Source organism: Pseudopipra pipra, chromosome 1, assembly GCF_036250125.1.
Source record: "Pseudopipra pipra isolate bDixPip1 chromosome 1, bDixPip1.hap1, whole genome shotgun sequence".
In the NCBI taxonomy this organism is placed as follows: Eukaryota; Metazoa; Chordata; class Aves; order Passeriformes; family Pipridae; genus Pseudopipra; species Pseudopipra pipra.
The window spans coordinates 75,555,245-75,577,041 of NC_087549.1; the positions used below are offsets into that span (position 1 = coordinate 75,555,245).

General features: G+C 37.0%; 1 protein-coding gene across 1 annotated transcript in view; it reads left to right on the top strand.

The window, feature by feature from the left end:
* TRIO (trio Rho guanine nucleotide exchange factor) overlaps window positions 1–21,797 on the top strand; it is a 248,913-nt gene that overhangs the window by 149,884 nt on the left and 77,232 nt on the right. The window contains 12 exon segments of the mRNA XM_064661587.1: window positions 377–492; window positions 3,735–3,857; window positions 6,586–6,780; window positions 6,892–7,007; window positions 7,558–7,624; window positions 8,398–8,507; window positions 9,590–9,659; window positions 10,120–10,209; window positions 12,113–12,205; window positions 14,315–14,426; window positions 16,349–16,539; window positions 19,901–20,002. Of these exon segments, the coding sequence (XP_064517657.1) occupies window positions 377–492; window positions 3,735–3,857; window positions 6,586–6,780; window positions 6,892–7,007; window positions 7,558–7,624; window positions 8,398–8,507; window positions 9,590–9,659; window positions 10,120–10,209; window positions 12,113–12,205; window positions 14,315–14,426; window positions 16,349–16,539; window positions 19,901–20,002 (1,385 nt within the window).

The following is a 21,797-nucleotide window of genomic DNA, read 5'->3' on the forward strand; positions in this document are numbered from 1 at the left end:
GTATTAAATCATTAAAATACTTTATAGGAAACTGATATAATAAGACAATATTTTTTTAATTGCGATTAATATGAGATGTTAAGCATGTAGTGATTACTTGTGCATGCTCATTCTCTCTGAGGTTCCATTCAGGAACCATCTTTATCAGACTACATTTTCAATTCTGCTATAAGCAGTGGCAGTCTCTTCGTGAAAAATATTTGAGAGAAAAACGAATGTCACTAGTAAGTTTTAATTGCATCTCTAGTTTCTTTAACCAGCATTTCTGTAAGTAGTGAAAAAGCTACAGTATAAAGTACTTTATTCTCCTGATTTTAATATGATATTTCAATTTTGGTTATAATAACCTCTATTGAAACTATTTTGATTTCTTCAGATATCTTGAATGAGCTGTTCCAGAGGGAGAACCGTGTGCTGCATTATTGGACCATGCGTAAAAGACGTCTTGATCAATGCCAACAGTATGTGGTGTTTGAAAGAAGTGCCAAACAGGTGAGGGTTTTATATAAAAATCCTCTTTGGTGTGATCGAGGGTTGATATACACTGTTTTGTCTCACAATAAAACATTTGCCGTTGACTTCAATATTTCGAATGGCTGAAAGATCAGTGGTCAAAATAGAAAGGTAAATTATTTGTCTTTCCTTTAATACAGAAAACTAAATTTGTTGAAGCGGGGTGCCTGTACTGCTGTAACTTAAAGGTGGTATTTTGCTTTTGCCAGCTTCATTTGGTACTGGCAAATCTCATTTCTGCAAGCTTGTGTTTGACAAATTGTTATGCTTGTTAACTTTTACACACACACCTAATTTGTCGGGGGAAAATAACTGGCAGCAGCGTTTTTCTCAGACGTTGCGGAAAAAATATCTTATTAAGTTGACTGACAGTTCTAGAAATCTGACAAGTTGGATAACTCGTTAAACAATAATAACTGAATTACTTTGGTTTTTCAATTCTGTGTATATTTGGTGTCTTGCATGGTAGATCCGCCTCTTTGTATTTTATTGAGTTTACCAGTCTGGAAAGAACTATTAAGTAACTACCACACACACAAAAAAAATCTCCTTTACTAATCAAAACACATACCATAAAAATAAGTAGGGGGGATCAAGGCAGAATGAGTAACTAGAATGATCTGCAGTGGTCTCTTACCACTTTTTTTTTTTAACTGGATATAGGACAAAGAAAGGAAACTATCTGTTCCTGTTCTGCAGAAAAGGGCACAACGCCCATAGTGTGAAATATAGTTAGATCTACTTTAAAGGACTCAAAAAACTAATTTTTTCTTTCTTTCTGACAGCCAATTTAGACAAAAGTTTAAATACTCGTGGTCTGTTTTGCTCTCTTGAACAAATTCTCCAGTCTGTCTTTCATGCTTTCACAAAGAAATTAATACAAGATAAATCTTGGAGTGAATTTGAAGATTGATACCTCTTTAAAACAACAACGACACCTCTTCACTACCCCCTACCCCACTTTTGAATAACCTTAATTTCAGCCTCTACCAAGCACATGATCTACATGGTTTTGTATAGAGATTACTGACTAACAGTCAAACAGTGGAAATAAAGATCTGTCAGCATTTTCATTGCAAATCCCATTTTTCAGCAATCACCAGTTCAGTCATTGAAAAGCAAAGCGAACTAAACCATATATGGGACTCCACACTGATTAGCCAAAAAAATGGGAATGTTGCTGTCTTCATTTAGATTTCTGTTTGGAAGATGGAAAAACACATTCTTTGTGCTTTCAGAACTTGATGCCCTTGCGATGGAAACAGATACTATAGTAGTTTGTGAGAACAATGGTAGATCCTCAAATCTTTCTGGAATTAAGGACCTATCTAATCCCTAACTTGATTTCTCTAGTTCTTGTAGTGATAGCTCACGTGAAATGAGAGCTGATCTAAATTGTAGGAATTAAATCAGAATGAACTTTGTCATATTGTGCCTCTAGAAAACTGCCAACAAGTTATGAGAGGATAACATTTCATTGTCATGGTCGGTGTATTGGAACTAATTGATCTTTAAGGTCTTTTCCAACCTAAACCATTCCATGATGTGGGGAGGGGAAGGTTTTGTTCCGTTGATTCCAGCATTGTGTAATAAACCCACTAAAAAAAGGTAGAGGTTAAAAAGTTAAAAGCAAGTATCAAATGTTGTTAGTAATATCAGCAGTAGCCATGCTGCCTGTCCATATCAGTCTTCATTTGCAAAAATTGACATTGGAATGACAAAGGGTGTCATAGAAGTGGTTGGTTGAATTGTTGCTTTTTTTGATAGTAGTTCAAGAGTTGTTGGTTTGTTGCCATCAGTGAACTTTTAAAGGTATAGACCCATCTTCTCAGACTTGCATCTGTACTAATACGTGACTATGTAAATGGCATCCTAGCATTCACATTCAGTGTTGGATTTTGAAGGCTTTCTACTCACTTTAGTTTTTGTACCAAGATGCAAAAGCATCCTAAGTGGAAGTAAGGAAATCAAAGTTGTTCTGTCACAGCTTTGATGAGTTTAAGTTGTTGGTGGAATTATAATACAGACAATGCCTTTTCTAATTCAGTGTAAGGTTGTGCTTTTGAAAAATACATATCTACTGTCCACCAAGATAAAACTTGTTTTGTTCTTGGTAATGTGGATAGATTAACTCTCTTAATTTCAGTTTGTCCTTTTAAGGAAGGAGCAAGGACCCATTAGCAATCTACTACTTTTTCTCTCGGAGTGTTAAATTTTTGTCTAGTGCTGTATGTATTTACTGAAGTCACAGAAGATACACATGCATTAAGTAATAAGATGGTTCTAAGCAAGCTGTATTAAAATCTTTGAACATCTGATATTGGCTTTGTCAGAAACAAGACGTTTCTAAGTTCATGTACCTCTACGTACTGCTGTAGGTATCCTGCATTTAGAGCTGCAAACAGTCTTCAGGTTGATTTTTACTGTTATGCAGCAGTTTGAGATGACTTGTTTTTCTGGGAGCCAGAGATTCCTTGTGACCACTGAGTTTTGCTTAAAAGGGCAGCAGATATTAATGGGGGTAGAGCATAGATAATAACATGGATCAGCATTTTTCATAATAGTGAGCAAATAAGGTGTCAGGATGTGGAAGAGAAACAATTTTAGTTTGCAGTTCTTAGTTCTTGTCTTTTTCTACCTATATGTACATTAGTTGGTTTAACTGGTACATCTCACCATTCCCTATCTGCTGTAGGTTGAATTTCTAGGAGCACAGGCCGTACTTCATGAGGCTGGAATATGTCAGAGAAAGAGTGAAGTGATAGTTACATCTTACGTGCTTGGAAATTTTAACCTACTCATTTGGTGGTTTTATGTACATTTTTACAAATTGGAAAATGCATATTTCTGAGTACAGCTGTCCTGTGTGGCACCAAAAAAGTGTTTGGTTTTTTTCTCAGTTGAGGAGTATACTACCAAGACTGTAAACACAGTCAGTTAGAACCTTTTAACAGTGGACTGCTATAATCCTGTAGTAGTGGACTTCCCTGAAGTATTCAGATTCATATGTAATTTTTAGTTCTTTAAGCATTGCTTCATAGACTAAGTGAATTATTTAAGAGTTATGAACTGTTTGATATTGTAGATGATTGCCACAAATGACATGGAGTAAAATTCACCTGTGGCCAATCTGTGTTTGTGAAATACTGATTACAGATGGTCTCTATTGGCAAAAATACATTGCCTTTTCTCTTACTTTCCTTCATTGTTGTTTTATTTAGGCTCTGGAATGGATTCATGACAATGGAGAGTTTTATTTATCCACACATACTTCCACTGGTTCCAGTATCCAGCACACTCAAGAGCTGTTAAAAGAGCATGAAGAATTTCAGATCACAGCAAAGGTAAAATAAACAAAATATCACAGCATCACAGAATAGTTAGGGTTGGAAGGAACTTCTGGAGATCATCTAGTCCAACCCCCCGCTGCCCCCTACCCCTAGAGCAGGTTACATAGAAATGCATCCAGGAGGGTTTGGAGTGTCTCCAGAGAGGGGAGACTCCACAACCTCCCTGGGCAGCCTGTTCCAGTGCTCTGCCACCCCCAATGTGAAGAAGTTCTTCCTCACGTTAAGGTGGAACTTCCTGTGGTTTAGTTTATGGCCATTACTCCTTGTGCTGTCTCTGGGCATCACTGAAGAGTCTGTCATCATCCTCTCGGCACCTGCCTTGAGATACTTACACTAATTAATGAGATCCCCTCTCAGTCCTCTGTTCTCCAGACTAAACAGGCCCAGCTACCACAGTCTTTCCTCATAAGAGAGATGCTCCAGACCCCTCCTCATCTTTGTGGCCTCCAGTGAATCCTCTCCAGTTGTTCCCTGTCTTTCCTGAACTATGGAGGCCAGAATTGAACACAGTACTCCAGAAGCGGCCTCATGAGGGCCAAGTAGAGGATCCCCTCTCTCCACTTGCTGGCCACACTTCCTGATGCACCCCATGATAGCATTGGCCCTCCTGACTGGAAGGGCACACTGCCAGCTCATGGTCAACTTGTCATCCACCAAGACTCCCAGGTCCTTCTCTGCCGAGCTGCTCTCTAGTAGGTCAGCCCCCAACCTGTACTGGTACCTAGGGTTATTCTTCCACAGAAGCAGGGCCCTGCACTTCCCTTTGTTGAACTTCATTAGATTTCTCTCTGCCAAGCTCTCCAGCCTATCAAGGTCCCACTGAATGGCAGCACAGCTTTCAGATGTATCAGCTACTCCCCCCAGTTTCCTATCATCAGCAAACTTGCTTAGGGTACATTCTATCCCTTTGTCCAGGTTGTTGATAAACAAGTTGAATACAAGTTGAATTATGTAAGATTTGAAAAAAACAACAACAACCGAATTTCCCCCTGACCCTCAAAAAATCTCTCTGTGTTTTTACTGGGAATAGAATAAACTAGAAGATAGTGGCAGATAATCATTATTGTTACTGGAGCTCCATGAGCCCTATGTGCTGTTGATTTCTTATGACAGAATTGTAGTGAGATAGCTTAAAAATGTTTTCAATACCTACAAACCTTGCAGGGCCTTCGATTTCCACTTTCATATCCTCGTGATTGTGGACTACTGGATGTTTATTTAGCATATAAAATACAAAAAGGCGTATTATATTCAGCTATGATTTAATTCTGTGATTCTCCTGTAAACTTTTTTGTGTCATGGCAGCACAATGTAATACTACATCTCTGAAGGCCTCTACAGAGATGCAGATGTCACTCGAGAGGCTTACCAGTTTTCACATGTGAAAAACAGACAACCAGTGCATGATTGAAGTACCTGAATTTATGTAGCCTTGTCTGTCTCTGTGTTTCATTTTGTCACCTATTCAAACTGTTGCCTGTTTCCACCCCGTGGCTTTCTGACCTTCATAAAGAAATCATAGAGCCCAAGAAAGCAACCAAGTGTTCATTTGTCTGAAGGAACACTTCAGAAGACATTTGGAGAGGGAGTTGGTCATGGGGACATGTGGGAGAGAATCCAGAAAGAACAGAGATCACTTTTGATTTTCAGATCTGGATTTTCTTCCATCTAAGCTTTGCTCCAGCCTTTGTTCTGCTGGATCCATTCCAGTGTGCAGAGCAGCACTGCTCCCCCTTGCTTCCTCTGTCACCCTGCAGATGATGTGGGTGCCCCTTTTCAAAGGATGTTGTTTGTGCGACTCCCTTGGCATTTTGCTACCTGTTGGGAGGATATGTTAGACCTTGCTAATTCCATAGTGAAAAGAAATGCTTGAATGAGGGACCATTAGGAAAGAAAAAGAGTTAAAAAAAAAAAAAGAGGACAAATGGCTGACTTTTTTCAACTAACATAAGAATCAAGTTTTTACTGACTGTTTTGCTTAACTCCCTGTTAACAAGGGGCCTGGCAGTACACTATACTCTTACGTGCTATCAGAGAGAGAGGTGGATCTATAAACTCATCCATTGTGCATGGTCTGTGATTTACATAAAAGAAGGTGCATAGTCTCAAGCACCTTGTTATTTGGGAGAAGCAGTTACAGATTTGATGGTGGCTACTTGTTCTCTTAGTTTCTCTCGAACAACTGCGTGACAACAAAGCATAATATTGAAAAGACCTAAAGAATATAGTCTTAATCCATTAAAGAGTAAAGCATATAACAAGTCTTATCTCCAGCATTTCAGTGATGTCTAAAGGAAGTACATTTCTGAGACCAGATTCTATGAGCCAGGTCCAATACCAGTGCTTCAGTGGTAATAAACAAAATACCCTCTTTGGCACCAAACCCCTTTGTATTGATGCAAGGAGAATACCCGTGCTCTGAAAAGCTTGCCTAGCTGAATTTAATCTCTGGGTTCGATATGAAGCACATTTTTGAAAGAAAAATTAACAACCTGCTTCTAGACCTGTAATAATAAAGCCCAAGGAAAGTTACATTAATCTTATGATATTTTTATTAAGTAGAAGGTATCTGTTTATTAAGTAGAAGGTATCTGGGAAGAGAGAGGAGGAAGGTAGCTCCTTCAATGGCTTCTCCGGTTGCACTTAGTAGCAAGTTAAGCAAAATGACCCCCTGCATGACAGGTAGAGCTGGTAACTGTACTATATTTTCCTGTTTTCATAGCAAACCAAAGAGAGAGTGAAGTTGTTGATACAGCTGGCTGATGGCTTTTGTGAAAAAGGGCATGCTCATGCAACAGAGATTAAAAAATGTGTCACAGCAGTGGATAAGAGGTACAGAGACTTTTCCCTGCGCATGGAGAAATACAGGACCTCTTTAGAGAAAGCTCTGGGTATTTCCTCCGATTCCAATAAATCGGTAAGAGAAATTTGAGTGTGATGACAGACAAACAAGCTTTACTTGCATTTGATTTAGCTGCTGTTTTCTCCTGTCTCCTTCCTTAATCAGTTCTTCCTTTCTTTAATAAAGAGCAAAAGCTTGCAGCTGGATATAATCCCAGCCAGTGTCCCTGGGTCAGAGGTGAAACTGCGCGATGCTGCTCATGAGCTTAACGAAGAAAAACGAAAGTCTGCCCGCAGGAAAGAGTAATAAACTTATTTATTTTTAATTAATGAGAATGCATAAATAACTCCTGATAATGAAACAACTGTCATGGCTTGTCTGGCCACTTAGAAACTGTATAAATGGTAAAAAGAGAGTAATATTACGTAGCAGCTTCTGTTGCCATTTATTCACATGCTTGTTCTCACAGATAATTCTAGCATGTCAGAATCTTAAACTTTCAAAACTATGTTAGACTTCTTTTAACATGCTTTTTTCCTTTTAAAAATAATGTGAAATAAATGTGTAAAGGGAGGAGGGAAGACAGAAGTTAAAAAACTGTAGCAAGTGAAAAATGTTAGAGAAAAAATTCCATTTCCTTCCCCATTTCTTTTTGTGCTGGTTAGTAATGGAGGATGTTACCTCTTATGATTCCTTCATCTGTTGTCCCTCTTCACATTTCAGTTCTCAAATTTTTCTCGCAGCAGTGGAAAAAGCAAAAGCTGATGAGGAGAAAGATGTATTCATGGTTATTATGTATTCATAGTGATCTAACAGACTGAGATTTGGTTATTCTTTCTGTTGTCACCTAAGGTTCATTATGGCTGAGCTAATTCAGACAGAAAAGGCTTACGTAAGAGACCTCCGGGAATGCATGGATGTAAGTTTGTTTTTTTTTTCACTTATCTTTGAAGACAGGATTCAATCCATTGCTTTCTTTTTCTTTCTGGTTTTAACAGCCAAGCATGATTGGTTTAGAGTCATAGAACCAAATTAAGTATCTTTACTGCTATTAAGAAGAAACCTAGAATTACATCTGATAACAGCCATTTCAGAACTCATCCTGTATGTTTTGCTTTTTTCAGTACTGAGTTTAAGCATTTGTTCCTTTCCCAGTTCATAGTGTGTGGGGGTTTTGTTTTAGAGAGGTGGGGAAAAGGAGGGGTTTACTTTATTTGCTTTGCTAGCAATAGAGAAGAGCTTGTGCTAATTCTCTTATTATCTGTATCACATGTTCTGCTACTAGCTGACTTTTTGAATAGAAATTCAGAGAGATTCCATGGAAAAGTGCCCAGTAATTGTTATGCTGAAGCAACTAATGTTCATTGGTAGTTGTTGCATAAAGCATGAACTTCTAGACTGCAGACATGACCTTGATAAGGAATATCCTGAAGCATTAGAGGTTGTCAAGAACACTGTGCATTTTAAATGATGAAGTCTCAGGGACTATGTTAAATTGTCAGTTTTAGAACTTGGATTTCACTGTCAAAATCACAAGGTATATTTGACACAACAGGCACTGTCACAATTGGAGATGATGATGCTGTGTGATGTTTCCCTAGTTTCTCTCTAGGAATGCATGCTTACAGATACCTGGCTGCTCCTGTTGGGAGTTTATCATCACTTTTCATGCATCTTTTTTGTTCTGGGCAGACATATCTATGGGAAATGACAAGTGGAGTCGAGGAGATCCCACCTGGTATTGTAAACAAAGAACACATTATCTTTGGAAACATGCAGGAAATTTATGAGTTCCACAATAAGTGAGTGACTTATCTGCCATTTCCATATTACTTCTAAATCCAAATGATGACCTGAGGGGTTTCCTAATGAAAATATTGTGTATATGAAGAATGGATGCTTTTCCATTAAAAAAATCTGAAGGTTTTCCTCTTGCATTGGTAAATTATTTCAGTTGTTGCTTTTTGCAGCTGGGTAAGTACACTGTGAGAAGCTGTATTTTTCAGTCTCAGGCATCTTTAAGCTTTTAAGAAATTATTTGGATACATGAAAATTTTGTTGTAGGTTTTTTAATTGTTCTAAAGAGATAAAAAACACTGAACTCAATAGAATACAAACGTAGCGCAAACATCAGAACACTGTCATTCTTTCAGAACATTTATTCTTGATTTCCACGTGCTGCTGTTAGTCAGAAAAAGTAGGCTTTGCCACTTTTTCTTGGCTCTTCTTAGCTTCTGTGGAGATGCCCTGGCATAAATACATTTACTTGGGTATGGAGCATGACAGAGGCTTGTCCACTACATATCTTCTGAATGCAATGGTTCCTAGGGAAATCTGTGTACAGAAATCTTGCTCTGAATTTTCCTTCTTTGTTAATTCATTGGTGTTTTTATTAGGTTATGATTTTTAAAGTAATAAAGCATACTTAGCATATTACAGACCCTTATTTTATAGTTCTTTGTATGCTTTGTGTTAACTTAAGAACTTGAGCATCCAAAAAACAACTCACTTTTTTTTTAGTTTTTTTTTTTTTAATTGAGATGGAGGCTAAACTTTTCTTGAAACTGGAAACAGTAGGAAACCTTCTTGATGGAAAACAAAAGAAATTACTAAATTTTTGTGCACACATATGTGTTAACTGCATGTGTGCTGGTTCAATTTCTGATGTTCACATGAGAATTTTTATTGAATTATATTTTATACTAGTACTTTTATTACACATTACTATCCATTCCAGTTATCTGTATTTCCTTAAGTCATGCTTTTGGCATGAATTACAGCAAGTTTTCTAATTGCCTTTATTAACAGACAATAGATCCATATCAGGTGCTGTAATGAATATGTTTCATGTGCTTTGTACTATTTGTTTCTTTTCTATCCACAGTATATTTCTCAAGGAGCTGGAAAAATATGAACAGCTACCAGAAGATGTTGGACATTGCTTCGTTACTTGGGTAATAAGTCAGACTTATTTTCAAAAGTAAAAAGGAAGATAGGAGGCATGAAGGGATGGATTCTTACTCTCAGATCCCTTTTTAATTTGTAAAATTTGTGACAGTACCTCTTCCTTCAAATTTGAGTAAAAACATGTGTGTCTTTAACTGAGAAAAAAAGTATAGGGCACTCCTGTCAAATAGCCATGCTTAGCTGCTCTTGAAATGTATGCAAGTTGCCTAAACCCATGTGCAGGTTTGGTTTGTCTTAGCTATTAATAACCTACTTTTGCATACATTGCTCTTGTTTTCAATCTTACTTGCCTGATATATATTCTTACGCTACCAGTTTGAATGGGAAAATAAATCTGTATAGCTCAATTTCTTGATAGAGAAGATAAGCTCTCATAATTGTGTAAAGTCTTTGAGACGGGAATGATGCTCTCTGATAACCTGTGTAAATTTGCGCTTTGTTCTGCAGGCAGACAAATTCCAGATGTATGTTACTTACTGTAAAAACAAGCCAGATTCTACTCAGCTGATATTAGAACATGCAGGAGCATACTTTGATGTAAGTACCTTGTGTCCATCTTAAAAGTATGTCTTGGCAGTTTAACTCACGTATTTGTAGTTATGCTGAGTGCCTAATTTCTTGAGAAAATGCAAGTTTCCTGTTACTAATACTGCAATTTATTAAGCTGTCAACTTAAGAAAATCAATCCTGTATCTCTCATGGTTATCTTGCATTGCTCAGTTGGTGTTACAAAGCTGTCAAATCAGATGTGAAAAGTTGCTGTCACGTATCAGAGAGAGCAGTTCAGAACTGCAAGCAGGTTCTGGCAACAATAACCGAGACATGAATCTTCAGCTCACACAAGGACATTCTGCAAATCTTAGCATTTTGATGTGCTTATGATGAGCCATTTTATGATATCAAGATAGAATTTTTTGTTAATTTTTTTGAGTACTTTAAATTGTAATTGCATGTAGTGGTTAATTCAGTTGACTGCTGTTGTTCAGAACAGCTAAACCAACCACATTGCCTATTCAGTCCCAAGGTTCCTTGGTCTATACATGTAATACTCTTCATAAAAAAGGACAAAAATGTAGATCTGTTACAGGTTTTAGGGACGAATTTTGGCCACACTAAGTAAGTTTTGGTTGAATGTGTATTTACGGATAATTCGATTAGAGTGCTCTCTTTCTGGTTTTGTTTTTTTCCCCACTGTGCTGAGCCACTAGCTGTGTAGTGAAACCACAATTTTTTTAGAATTGTTTGTAAAACTAGAGGGAAGGACATAATAAAAAAATCAACCAAACAAGAAAAAAGTCCCTGAAGTTCTTGGGGTTAATTTTAAAAGTCTTATCACTGAGGAGATGGGGGTTCTAAACATTGGAAGGTAAATCAGGCAGATATGACAAAAAAAAAATCAAAGAAAAATTTAGTAAATACCATTTTAAAAAATAAGAAAGGGCTCCGATAAAAGTATTAGAAATAAATGCTTGCCACCACCTCCTTTGATCCCTCTGGTTTACTAGTATATCCAGAGCTCTCCAATCGCCTGATCCACCTAAATTATATTAGAAGTTTGAAAACCTAATTCTGTTCTCAGATAACTTCAAGAGCTTCCACTGATGTCACACTGGTCCATGTGAAAATATTATGTGTATCCTATCCTGGGAATTTCTGATATTGTAATCATAGTTAGAAAGCACGTAGCTGCAGAGCATAACTTGCTGTTTGAAATTGCCTGGTTAAAATACATCCAATACTGTGATAAATGGCAGACCCTATCAGTGGAGTTCAGCCCTGATCAGTACTTGAAATCTGAAATCTGTAATCATCCCATCTAACTCATTTAAATCTGTTTGCCTCCTTTAGCTTCGTGAAGGTCATTCTTTTTTTGGCTTATAAGTGGCTGGTTTTGAGTGATTGCTAGCCTCTTTTCTTTAGTCAGAAGCTGTTTCTCCGTGCTCCCCCTTGTGGGGGACGAGGCCATCTTTGGCTCTTGGCAGTTAAACTACCAGGGGATGCTGAGAAACCTCCACCTCAGCCTTCCTGTCAAAATCCTGGCTCTTCCCTGGAACACTGAAATTTAGGGTTTTTTCTCTTTTGCGAGTAACAAAAGTAGTACAGATTTTAATGTGTTTAAAAAAGGTGTTGCCACATGTTTTATATCCCTAATTGTTGCTCTTTGTATTTAGGTTTATTGAAATGTTTCACAGTTGCTCTTGGAGGTGATAATCTTCTGTTTGTATGAAATGAGCAGACAGATGTACAGCATAACTATTCACTGTGTCTGGAATATCTGGTGTTCCTGGTTTTTTTGGTTTTTTTTTGTTTTGTTTTGTTTTTTTTTTTTTGTTAAAATAGAATTTGAACTTAATGTGTATTATTGCTTAGCCCTCAAAGCAGTCTATATCTGAGTGTTGGTGCTTACAGTCCTCAAATGTTTGGGTTTTTTTTAATGTAGGAGATACAACAACGACATGGACTGGCCAACTCTATCTCCTCTTACCTTATCAAACCTGTCCAAAGGATAACAAAATACCAGCTTCTTTTAAAGGTCAGTGTTAATTGAAAGTTCTTCACCTGATTCTGCTGTTCTTAAGAAGGCAAAATTCTTGCTGAAGCAGAAGGGCTGTACTACTGTGTGCTCTGAGACTGCAGCGTCCTGGGCAGCCTCAAATACTGCTGCAATATTTCTTAGTAGACCACTGAAAATGAAAGAAGGCATAAACAAGCAACGTTTTTGTCCAGATTTCTGTAAATCAAAAATATACCTTTCTCCTAATGTTTACTTAAGAAAATATAATTTGCATTCCCGGGGTAAAAAAGTAATTTATGGCTGTATAGATGCATTTTTATAGTGGTTTCTACAACAAATTTTGGCAAGGCATTAGCTATGCTGATGGTAGTAAGTACTGTAAAATAGATATAATTTAATATATTCATATATAAAACTATAATATAAAATATAAGATATATAAATATATGCATATATATAAGTATTTATATACACACACTGAGTACCTGTAGAGCTGTTGCACAAACAGTTGTTATTTGTAATGTTGACTGGAAATGTCAAGTAAATAGTAGCTGCTAAAATAAACAAAATTTTTTGAAACCTGTAGTTAAAACTTTCAGTGGACAGATGTCTTCTCAACTGAGCAGGAGTGTTATTGAACTGTACTTGGTCTCTGTTAGGTGGCATTGCTTGTTTTGTTACAGCTGCCTAAAAAAGCACTCTAACTGATCTGTGTCTCCCCTTTTTACTTGAAAACAGCCACGCATGATTGCTTTTGAAATTTCTGAAAAACGTTAGAGGCTATTTGAGGTCAGGTTGGGTGGAAACAAGTCTGTCACTTTTGACTGTTCTCCTCTTGCAAAGAGTTGTAACTCAATCAAGTTATAACTTACAGAAATACTCTAGGCTGTGCTGTTTTGGAATTTTTGAGGTATTAATTCCAACAATTATTTTTTTGAACTATAAGTATGCCTTAGCCTGCTACATTATTGAAGTGATGGGATAGATCAGTTTCACCACTGTTTGCAGAGTCAGATGGCTTTACTGCATAGTAAAACGGTTTTATTTGCTGGTCTCTGGGTTTTCTTTCTTTTTTTTTTCTTTTTTCTTTCTTTTTTTTTTAACCTGTAAGAAGAGAGACATAAAACATGGAGGATTGAGAGCCCAAAACTTGAATGATAGCTGAAACATTTTATATTTCTGGAAGTTCTGCTTGTTTTTCCCAGTAGTATTGAAGCTGCTCATCTTCTGTGCCTCTGAGGGATATTTAATTACTTTCACTGTTCTGTGCAGTTGTCATGCAAAATTTAAGTGTGATCATATAGTGTTTTGCTGTGATGGTGGTATTGGCAGTTAAATAAAAATAATGTAATGATGATAAGAGTAGGAATCACATGGCTTTTTCTTTAAAAAGGAAAAAGGAATTTAACCTAAGGGGATGAATTAAGTGGGCTGTTTGAATAATAGAAGGAACAGAATATGCCCTTTTGGTTACATAAGCTACATATTATCTTGATACTGTTCAAATGCTTAAAGGCTGTGAGGAAATTTGAATATCAGCTCAGGCACTGTTATGTTAAATCTGTGGGATGTTGAATGGGCAGAGAACTGTATGCCTTAAATTCCACTACAACACTTCAGCATGTTCCATTCTCTAACTTCTGTCCATTAGTTAACGCTTGTTTGTATTAAAAAGATTTGTCTGTAGGCTGCTTTTAACTGTGTGAATACAGAATAGAGTCATTTATGCAATACTTTGAATAAAACAATGTAAATCCTCTTATCAGCAGTAGTACAGAGCCAGGTCTTTGATGCAGTGGAGCAATGACTGACATGGGAGGGGTCCTTTTGTGCTGTCCTGCTTTCTGCCATCTTCATGACTTGGCAACTGTGTTGTTTTGGGCCTTGATGTAGCACAGCATCTGATAACTGTGTCTGTGCTTATCAGAATAAAAAATGTTCCCTAATGTAACTTCTGAAGATTTCTGATTAAGCAGATAATCCTGTTTAAATTAGAAGTGGTTAACTGAAAGCTTGGGCTGCTTCTTGAAGAACCGTTAGAAGTACTTGTTAGAAGTACTGTTTGATTGTCTTTGTATTAGTGGAGAAATACATGATAGAGCCCTCTTGTCTGCTTGTCTTTTGCAGGAGCTGCTCACGTGCTGTGAAGAAGGTAAAGGTGAGATTAAGGATGGCCTGGAGGTGATGCTTAGTGTGCCAAAGCGAGCCAATGATGCCATGCACCTCAGCATGCTGGAAGGTAGGAGTCAAGCTGCCTTTCCAATTTCATTGTATGCTGCAGATTAACTTCGTTTAAGAACATGAATATACTCTTATCTCTGGGTTTGTATTTTTCATACCTATTTTTCTGGAGGTATATAAAATGCAAGCTTATTTAGGAAAATTAATTGTTACAGACAGCTTTGTTAATTTTTTAGGTGTTCTTTCATCCTGATCTATAGCTGTGCGGATTTGAAAAATAGTAAGCTAACAAAGTATTCCACTACTTACCCAAAATGCAATAAGTGACTGGTCAGATATGATAGCTTTGGATACAATTTCCAATTAGTATGCTTGGTATCTTTGTAAGAGGCACGTAAGCGTATTAGAGGTGATTTATCTATCAACTAATTGTCTCCAAGAAGTTTGTCTTTTTCACATGTTTGCTGCCTGTTTCATAACAGACTTCTGGCTGAAATGCAATGTATCTTCTGGCAGTAAAATGTCAGCATAAGCCAAGTTAGCCCAAGCCTTAGCCAGCAAAATCGTGTTCATGGCAGACAGTGGATGTTGGATGTAATTGCTTCTATGTGCTTAGAACAACTTTCTGCCAAAATGTGTTTTGTAATAGGCATATTATCATGTATGATGGTGCCATCATACAGTTAGTAATAAAAGTGATTTTCTTTGGCATTTAATTTTTTTGAGATGAAAGCAAGGATACCTTACCCTGCAGTTGCTGTATAAAGCTTATAGGTGCTTCTAGTCAATATTCCTTTTCTTCCTCTTTGTCTTCTAGTAGTAAAATGCAGCTTGTCATGGAATGTCCAGTATTGTGCTAGTTACAGTAAAACTCATCTTGGTTCTACATGTGGTCCTTGATCATGTGTATCTCAAAATCACCTCTGTTCCTTGATTTTAAGCAATAGGGATGTTGGTCAGTTTACAGGATTGGTTCCAAATGCTTTGTTCAGGAGATGGTTTTAGTGCAAATGCTGACCAGCTTTGGTAATAATCTTTTAACACTGGGAGTGCAACTCTGGAGAATATCCTAATCTTTTACGGAAGTTGGTTTTATAACAAATCATGCATGTATTGTTGAGTCATCCCACATTACACAAATATAGTGAGTGAGCACATTTCCTCTTTATATCTCTGGAGGATTTTGAATGAATGTCCTGATGGAACGTGCCTCTGATTCTCTCCATACTATTGTCCTGTTGAGACCAGTGACAAGCTGTATTTATTTAAAATACAGTTTAGTACCACTCGGAAGAGTATGGTAGACCAGTTTTTGTTATCCTGCAACTCTAATGCTGTGTATTAAACTGGGAGAACATGGTACCACTACAGTGGAAGTAAAACTCTTGGTATTCTCAGTCTTCATCTTTTTTCATTATGTCTCAAGATAAGTGATCCAGGTGCTAACTTCTTTATTGTGGATCAATTCTGGTGTGACCAATGTCAGGCTGATCGCTTGCCAACAGCTCCAAGCTACCATGTGTTTTCATCACCAACTTGAACATGTTTGCATGCTTGTTGTGTACATGGTAGGGAAGGTGTACCTCCAGAAAAAGTGGCATTTGGGAGCTTGCCATTGCAAGAAGAACCTGATGTGCTCTGTGTGTCCTACAGTGTCAGAAAACTTATAAAAGAAATCATTTTAATCATGGAAGAGGTTACTAGAAGCTGTCATTTGTTGGTAAAATACTGCCAGAAGAGTTGATTAACTTAGCAGTTGGATCTCTAAATTTAGAAGTAGACTTGAGCTACATGGTTACATCTAGTATATTGCAGTGTTGAAATCAGTCTTGTTTTTAGTATTGCTTCCTTGGAATCCCATCTTCTGCATGTTGTGTCGGGGGGAAAAATGATATCGCTAAATAAACAGGAGCTATGCTTTTAAATTTCCTTGTATTACCAACTTTTCATGGTGAACCATTACTCTCCCTCTGTTTCTAGGTTTTGATGAAAATATAGAATCTCAGGGAGAGCTCATCCTTCAAGAATCCTTCCAAGTGTGGGACCCAAAAACTCTGATTCGAAAGGGAAGAGAGAGACACCTTTTCCTTTTTGAGATGTCCTTGGTTTTCAGTAAAGAAGTAAAGGACTCAAGTGGAAGGAGCAAATACATTTACAAGAGCAAACTGTTTGTAAGTATGGGAGAACAAGTGATCATATTTACAAAACTGTCTAGACTAGGCTCTGACTAAGCTTAGATGATTTAAATATGCCTGAAGAATTTGAACAGCTATTATAGTGCACTGGAAGAATAGCCTTGGAATGTACAGAGACTGAATCTTGTAACTCTGCTACTTCATCTTGCTTTTGAGGAGAAAGAGTAGGGTCAAAGCAGCTACTGAAGGATACTTCAGCAATCTTGGTGTGTCAGATCAAAGGAAAATCAATATTAGGCTGGACTGATTTTGTCTTAATTGTGTATGTAGATTGCTGGTTCTTTAAGGCTTATTTATATAAAGCAGAAGGATGGAAGGACTCGACAAGCTGCCTTCACCTTTCTTGTTTACTATTGCTTTTGTAGTAGTATTGATGTTACGGGTTCATTTTAGTGGATATTCTACACATACTGATTGGGAAAGGCAAGAACTTTGTTTTGGAAAAGTTCATTCTGGAATGTTCATTCTGTCTGCTGAGACCAGTAGTCTTACAATAAAGTTCTATAAATAAAGTTACAGTACTTATGGTCTACTGAAAGGATGTAAAGGTGGAAATGTTTTTCCTCCCATCTAAAAAAAAATAATTCAAAAAACTCCAACCTCCACTCTTGCTTTCCTTATCTGTAGCATGTATGCTTTACAAAACGTGTCCCTGGAATTCATATCCTTCCTCTCTCATTGGATGACTTGGGTGAGAGCAGTATTCACACTCCATAACTTTAGATAGCCAAATGGCAAGACAATCTCCCTTGGCTTGCTCTGCATCTGTTGGAGGCAAGATTAGCTTTTATTCCAAACAGTTCAGAACAAGTACTTGAAGTTACTTTCCTTCTCAGAATCACACTCTAGAAAACATTGTTCTTCTATTGATCCTATTGGGATATATAACTAAGACTACATAGTATAAATACTGAGTCTTTTCTCTGTGTGTCTGCTCCTTTTCCTTCGTTCATTCCCACTTCCCACTTCTGTATCTGAACTGGTAAAGCAGGTTGGTCAGGAAAACCTTCTCTTTTTCCATATCTTACTTTGCATATTCTGTCACTTGATTTCCAACTCTTACTTTTCTTCCTGATACAAGATAGCTAGTGGGTAACACAGCTGCAGCTGTTTTGTTGAGCACACCTTTCTTTGGTGCTCTTAAGAACTGAAATACAAAAAAATGCCGGTGTACTGTAGGCTAACAACAGCTGCCAAGGAATTAGGTGGGAGAAGAGACAGCTGAAAAATCAGTCCTGTAAGCTTGCCATGTCAGTTCCTCTGGCAGGAATTTAGTAATAGCCTTAGGTCCTAGGGAAGCTGATGGAAATCTTGAAGACTCTCATTGTGCCTCATTTTTAAAATACAAGGCTTCTTTTTGTTTTCATATTCTATTTTGGCAAAATATCCTGTAGTGCAGCTTACTATTACAGCAGTTCTTAGAGTTTGTTCTTTAGAAAAGGCATTCATGCAGGTGTTGATAGCATGCATGTTGATTTGAACTAAAGATCTTTTTTGCACACTATCCTGTGTCCTGCCTGTGGAATGTGGTTTTACAAAAGTGAGGTTCTTCTCTTTGCTTTGGGCGTGAAGACCAGCAGGGTTTCCCAAGCACACGATACTCAATGACATGATCTGTTTAAGAGGAAGAATGTGTTACTGAACTCCTTTGGCAAGACATTTAGTGTCCAAAGGCAAATGCCTAAGAAGGACTATGGGAGCAAGGCAAACAGGTTTTACTTTGACAGAAAACTTTCCCAGTCACCAGTAACTGGCTGTTTGGGAGCTTCATCATTTCAATGTGGTTTCGATGCATTCAGAAACCCACAACGATTTCTCTTCTGTGAGCTTGTCCTTGGACTGTGTGCAGACTTTCAGCATTTACAGTGTCCTTTGCTGAGAGCTGTATTGCTCAACTACATACTGGGCACAGGCAAGCCTCCTTGTGTTGGGTTTTGCACCTGACTCCCTCCCGCTAGTTTCACTTGATGCTGTACCACTATTGAGAGGGACAGTGAACAACCCATGTCTGCTTTGCCACTCCTTGCTGTACAGACCTCTACTGCATTGTCCCTCAGTGGTCCCTTGTAAAATTAATATCTACAAGTGTACCAAGCTTCTAAATTTGCTAGGCTTTACAAAATAAACAATATTAAAAATTGTACTTTCTTGCCTATTCAGACTTTGTGTTGAGCAGCATGGTAGAGTGTATTTTTTTGGAATTGCATAATGTAATGTTGCATTAAGTATTTTAAAAGCTCTTTAACACACAGAAGAGTTGTTGGTGAGTCAAGTTTAAAACACATCACAGGCTTTTAAGTATTTCAGTGAAGAAGAATTCATTCTACCAAAAAGAGATGACAAAGCTGAAAGGGTGGATGTGTTGGTTTGGGGTTTTTTTTTAGAAGAAATAATAAAAAAAAAACCAACAAAAACCCCACCCACCAAAACAGAAGAAAACCGTGATGGCATCCAAGTGATGCAGGAAAAAACTTACCTTTACTCAGGTACTGCATATCCAACCTCTCTTGTGATGAACTGTGTACATGCTAATGATCATGTGTATGAGGGGAAAAATAGAGCTTCCAATCATGTAAAAATGCTTAGCAGCTGTTTGAGAGTGAGAGTTCTTGTAGTTTGAGCTTTATTTCTTAGTTTGCAATTTTTTTTGGAGCAGAGCCTGTATGAATTTTTTAACTGGAAACCAATTCACATGAGTGAGATGTTGTTCCACTCAGAAAGTGAAAACATTTTGGATGATAACTAGCTGTTAAGGTCTGATATTAGAACATTCCCAAAGACTGATTGTTAATATAGTTGTCTCACAAAATTCTCCAGGGAAACTGTATTTCTGAATTATTTTGTCTGTTTCAGAGGGAATGAAACACACTGGGAAACACACACAGGAAAGAGATCAAAGTTTTAGAAGATATCAAGAGAATTCTTAAGCTTATGTTACCTGAGAGAAAACAAAAATCAGTAAATAGTGAGTGTTTCCCAATGAAAGTCAACAGGGAGAGAAGCCAAAACTTATTTTTTGCAAAACACTTTTTTAGAGTTATAAGGCTTTTACTGTCAAGTCCAAAAACTAAAATAAGCAATTTGATATTCAGATTATAAATGCTATTGTTTATTGTTACTTTCTAGAAAAAACTTAAGTTTGCAGTTCTTCCTTTTTTGAAGAGACCTAACCACTGCTACCAGAATAAAGGATTCTCTCTTGCATATGAGTTAGCTTTAAGCTTCTGAAAATCTCTTTAAATAGCAGAGATCAATTTTTTAGAATATTAGCATGCCTTTGAGGCTTCTGAGAAAACAAACAAATTTGTTTGTCCTAACAAATTTTTCTTAATTCCAGACTTCTGAACTGGGTGTCACAGAACATGTAGAAGGAGATCCCTGCAAGTTTGCTCTATGGGTTGGAAGGACACCAACTTCAGATAACAAAATTGTTCTTAAGGTAATTTAAACAGATATGCTTGTACACTCTATACCAAGTCTTGTAGTTCTTATTGATACTTGGGAAGGCAACAAGTGGTGACTTTTCCTGCTTTGAGAGGGACAGCTGCTGACAGATAAATTTCTTTGTGGTGGTATATATATACCTAACTCATGTGGCCTGATGGCAGAGGGGAATCTGTGTAGTCTGCTGAAGGATTAAAAAAAACTTGCTTTCACAAATTGTAGGAGGGAGACAGACGTTTGATGCCATGGACCTCTATAGCTTGAAGGCTTCAGCAATTAGCTGATGCCAGATAGAAATGATGGCGTCAGTGTTATGTTTCACACTCAAGTCATTGCTGCTTGTTGGTGATGCTGTTTTTCAGGACCCATATTTTTATGCAGAAAATAAACACTGCAAAAGATTTTTATGTTTTTCTGAAGCTACTTGACTTTAGATGAAAGTGCATGCAATGCCTATAAATTTTGCGTCTGGACAAGTTATAGGTGTCAGTAGTGCTCTTTGTCTAGCTAGAAGAATGACTGAATCAATTTTTCCTGTGATTATGGTATGTAGCCCGGGACTACTTTTCAACTGGAGGACCTTTTTGAAATACCATAAGCAGTGCATGGGTAATTTGACATATTTTGAGGAATGTGTCTGCTTTGAAATTTTTCTTTTGTTATCTGTTAAGTGTGTTGAGCTGAAACAAAGTTCATCTTCCCTTTTACAGGTTAATGCACCTATTATTAAAATTGTTCATGATTTCACATATATTTTTAGTGAATACTCAATAATGCCACTTAAAAATGGCCCATCAAGAAAAGCTCACATTAGTTTTTTGGCAGCAGTCAATGAATCAAAGAAATTAAATGTAACACTAATAAATACTAGAATTTTTTTAGTCTTATTACTCCATAATTTTACAGACAGTACTTTGAAGCCTGAAATGGTCCTCCCAGAGTAGAGCAGAGTAAGGGATTTTATTTAAGTGCTCTCTGCATAAGATCACTTCAAGGTGTTCTTCTTTGGTGCTTTACTTAGAGCATAAAATATTTAGGTAACTTGTATGATATTAAGCTCTTCAACAATTTTGTTGACGTTTTTGTTTGTCTGTTTTTGAAGGCTGGAAACAAGCACTTCCTTAGCTCATTAGTTTTGAAAAAAATTCCATGAAAAACAAAACAAAATATTTTTTAAAAATCATGTTTAGCTTCTTTTCCTAAATGTTCTTTTTGTAAAAGAAAAAAAAATTCTTTTTCCTACCTGTTCATCCATTCCTACAACTTTCTCCATCCCTTTGGAATCCCTGGTTATTAAATATTTATGGTATATTAAATACTTATAGTGTATTTGAAGCCAATTACATCAGGAGACAGCAATTAAGAGAAGTAAGAAATTTATATATAATAACTTCTTTAGATCTGCAGTAATGTTTATATTTAATAGCATTTCAGGTGTAGGGTTAAACTGGATTAAACAATCAGATTACAAGTTGACCAGGTGGCTATCAAGTAGTTTCTGGAGTATCTCAAAAAACAGATACGTTGCAGGCAGTTATTGAAATACAGACCCTAAATTAGCTTTTTGCCTCGAGATATGTATCAAAAAGTGGGAGGAGTAATACATGAAATGTGCTGTAGAAGTACATGTGTTGCAGTGAAAGTTAATTTTTCTTTCAGTAAGATTAGATTAATATATCAAGTTAGAATTGACTTAAAAAGTAGTATTGTGTTTAAAATATGAATGTTCAAGGTGTTACTACTGGAATTCTTGAAGTAAATTAACCCACCCTGTCTAACATGAGATGCAT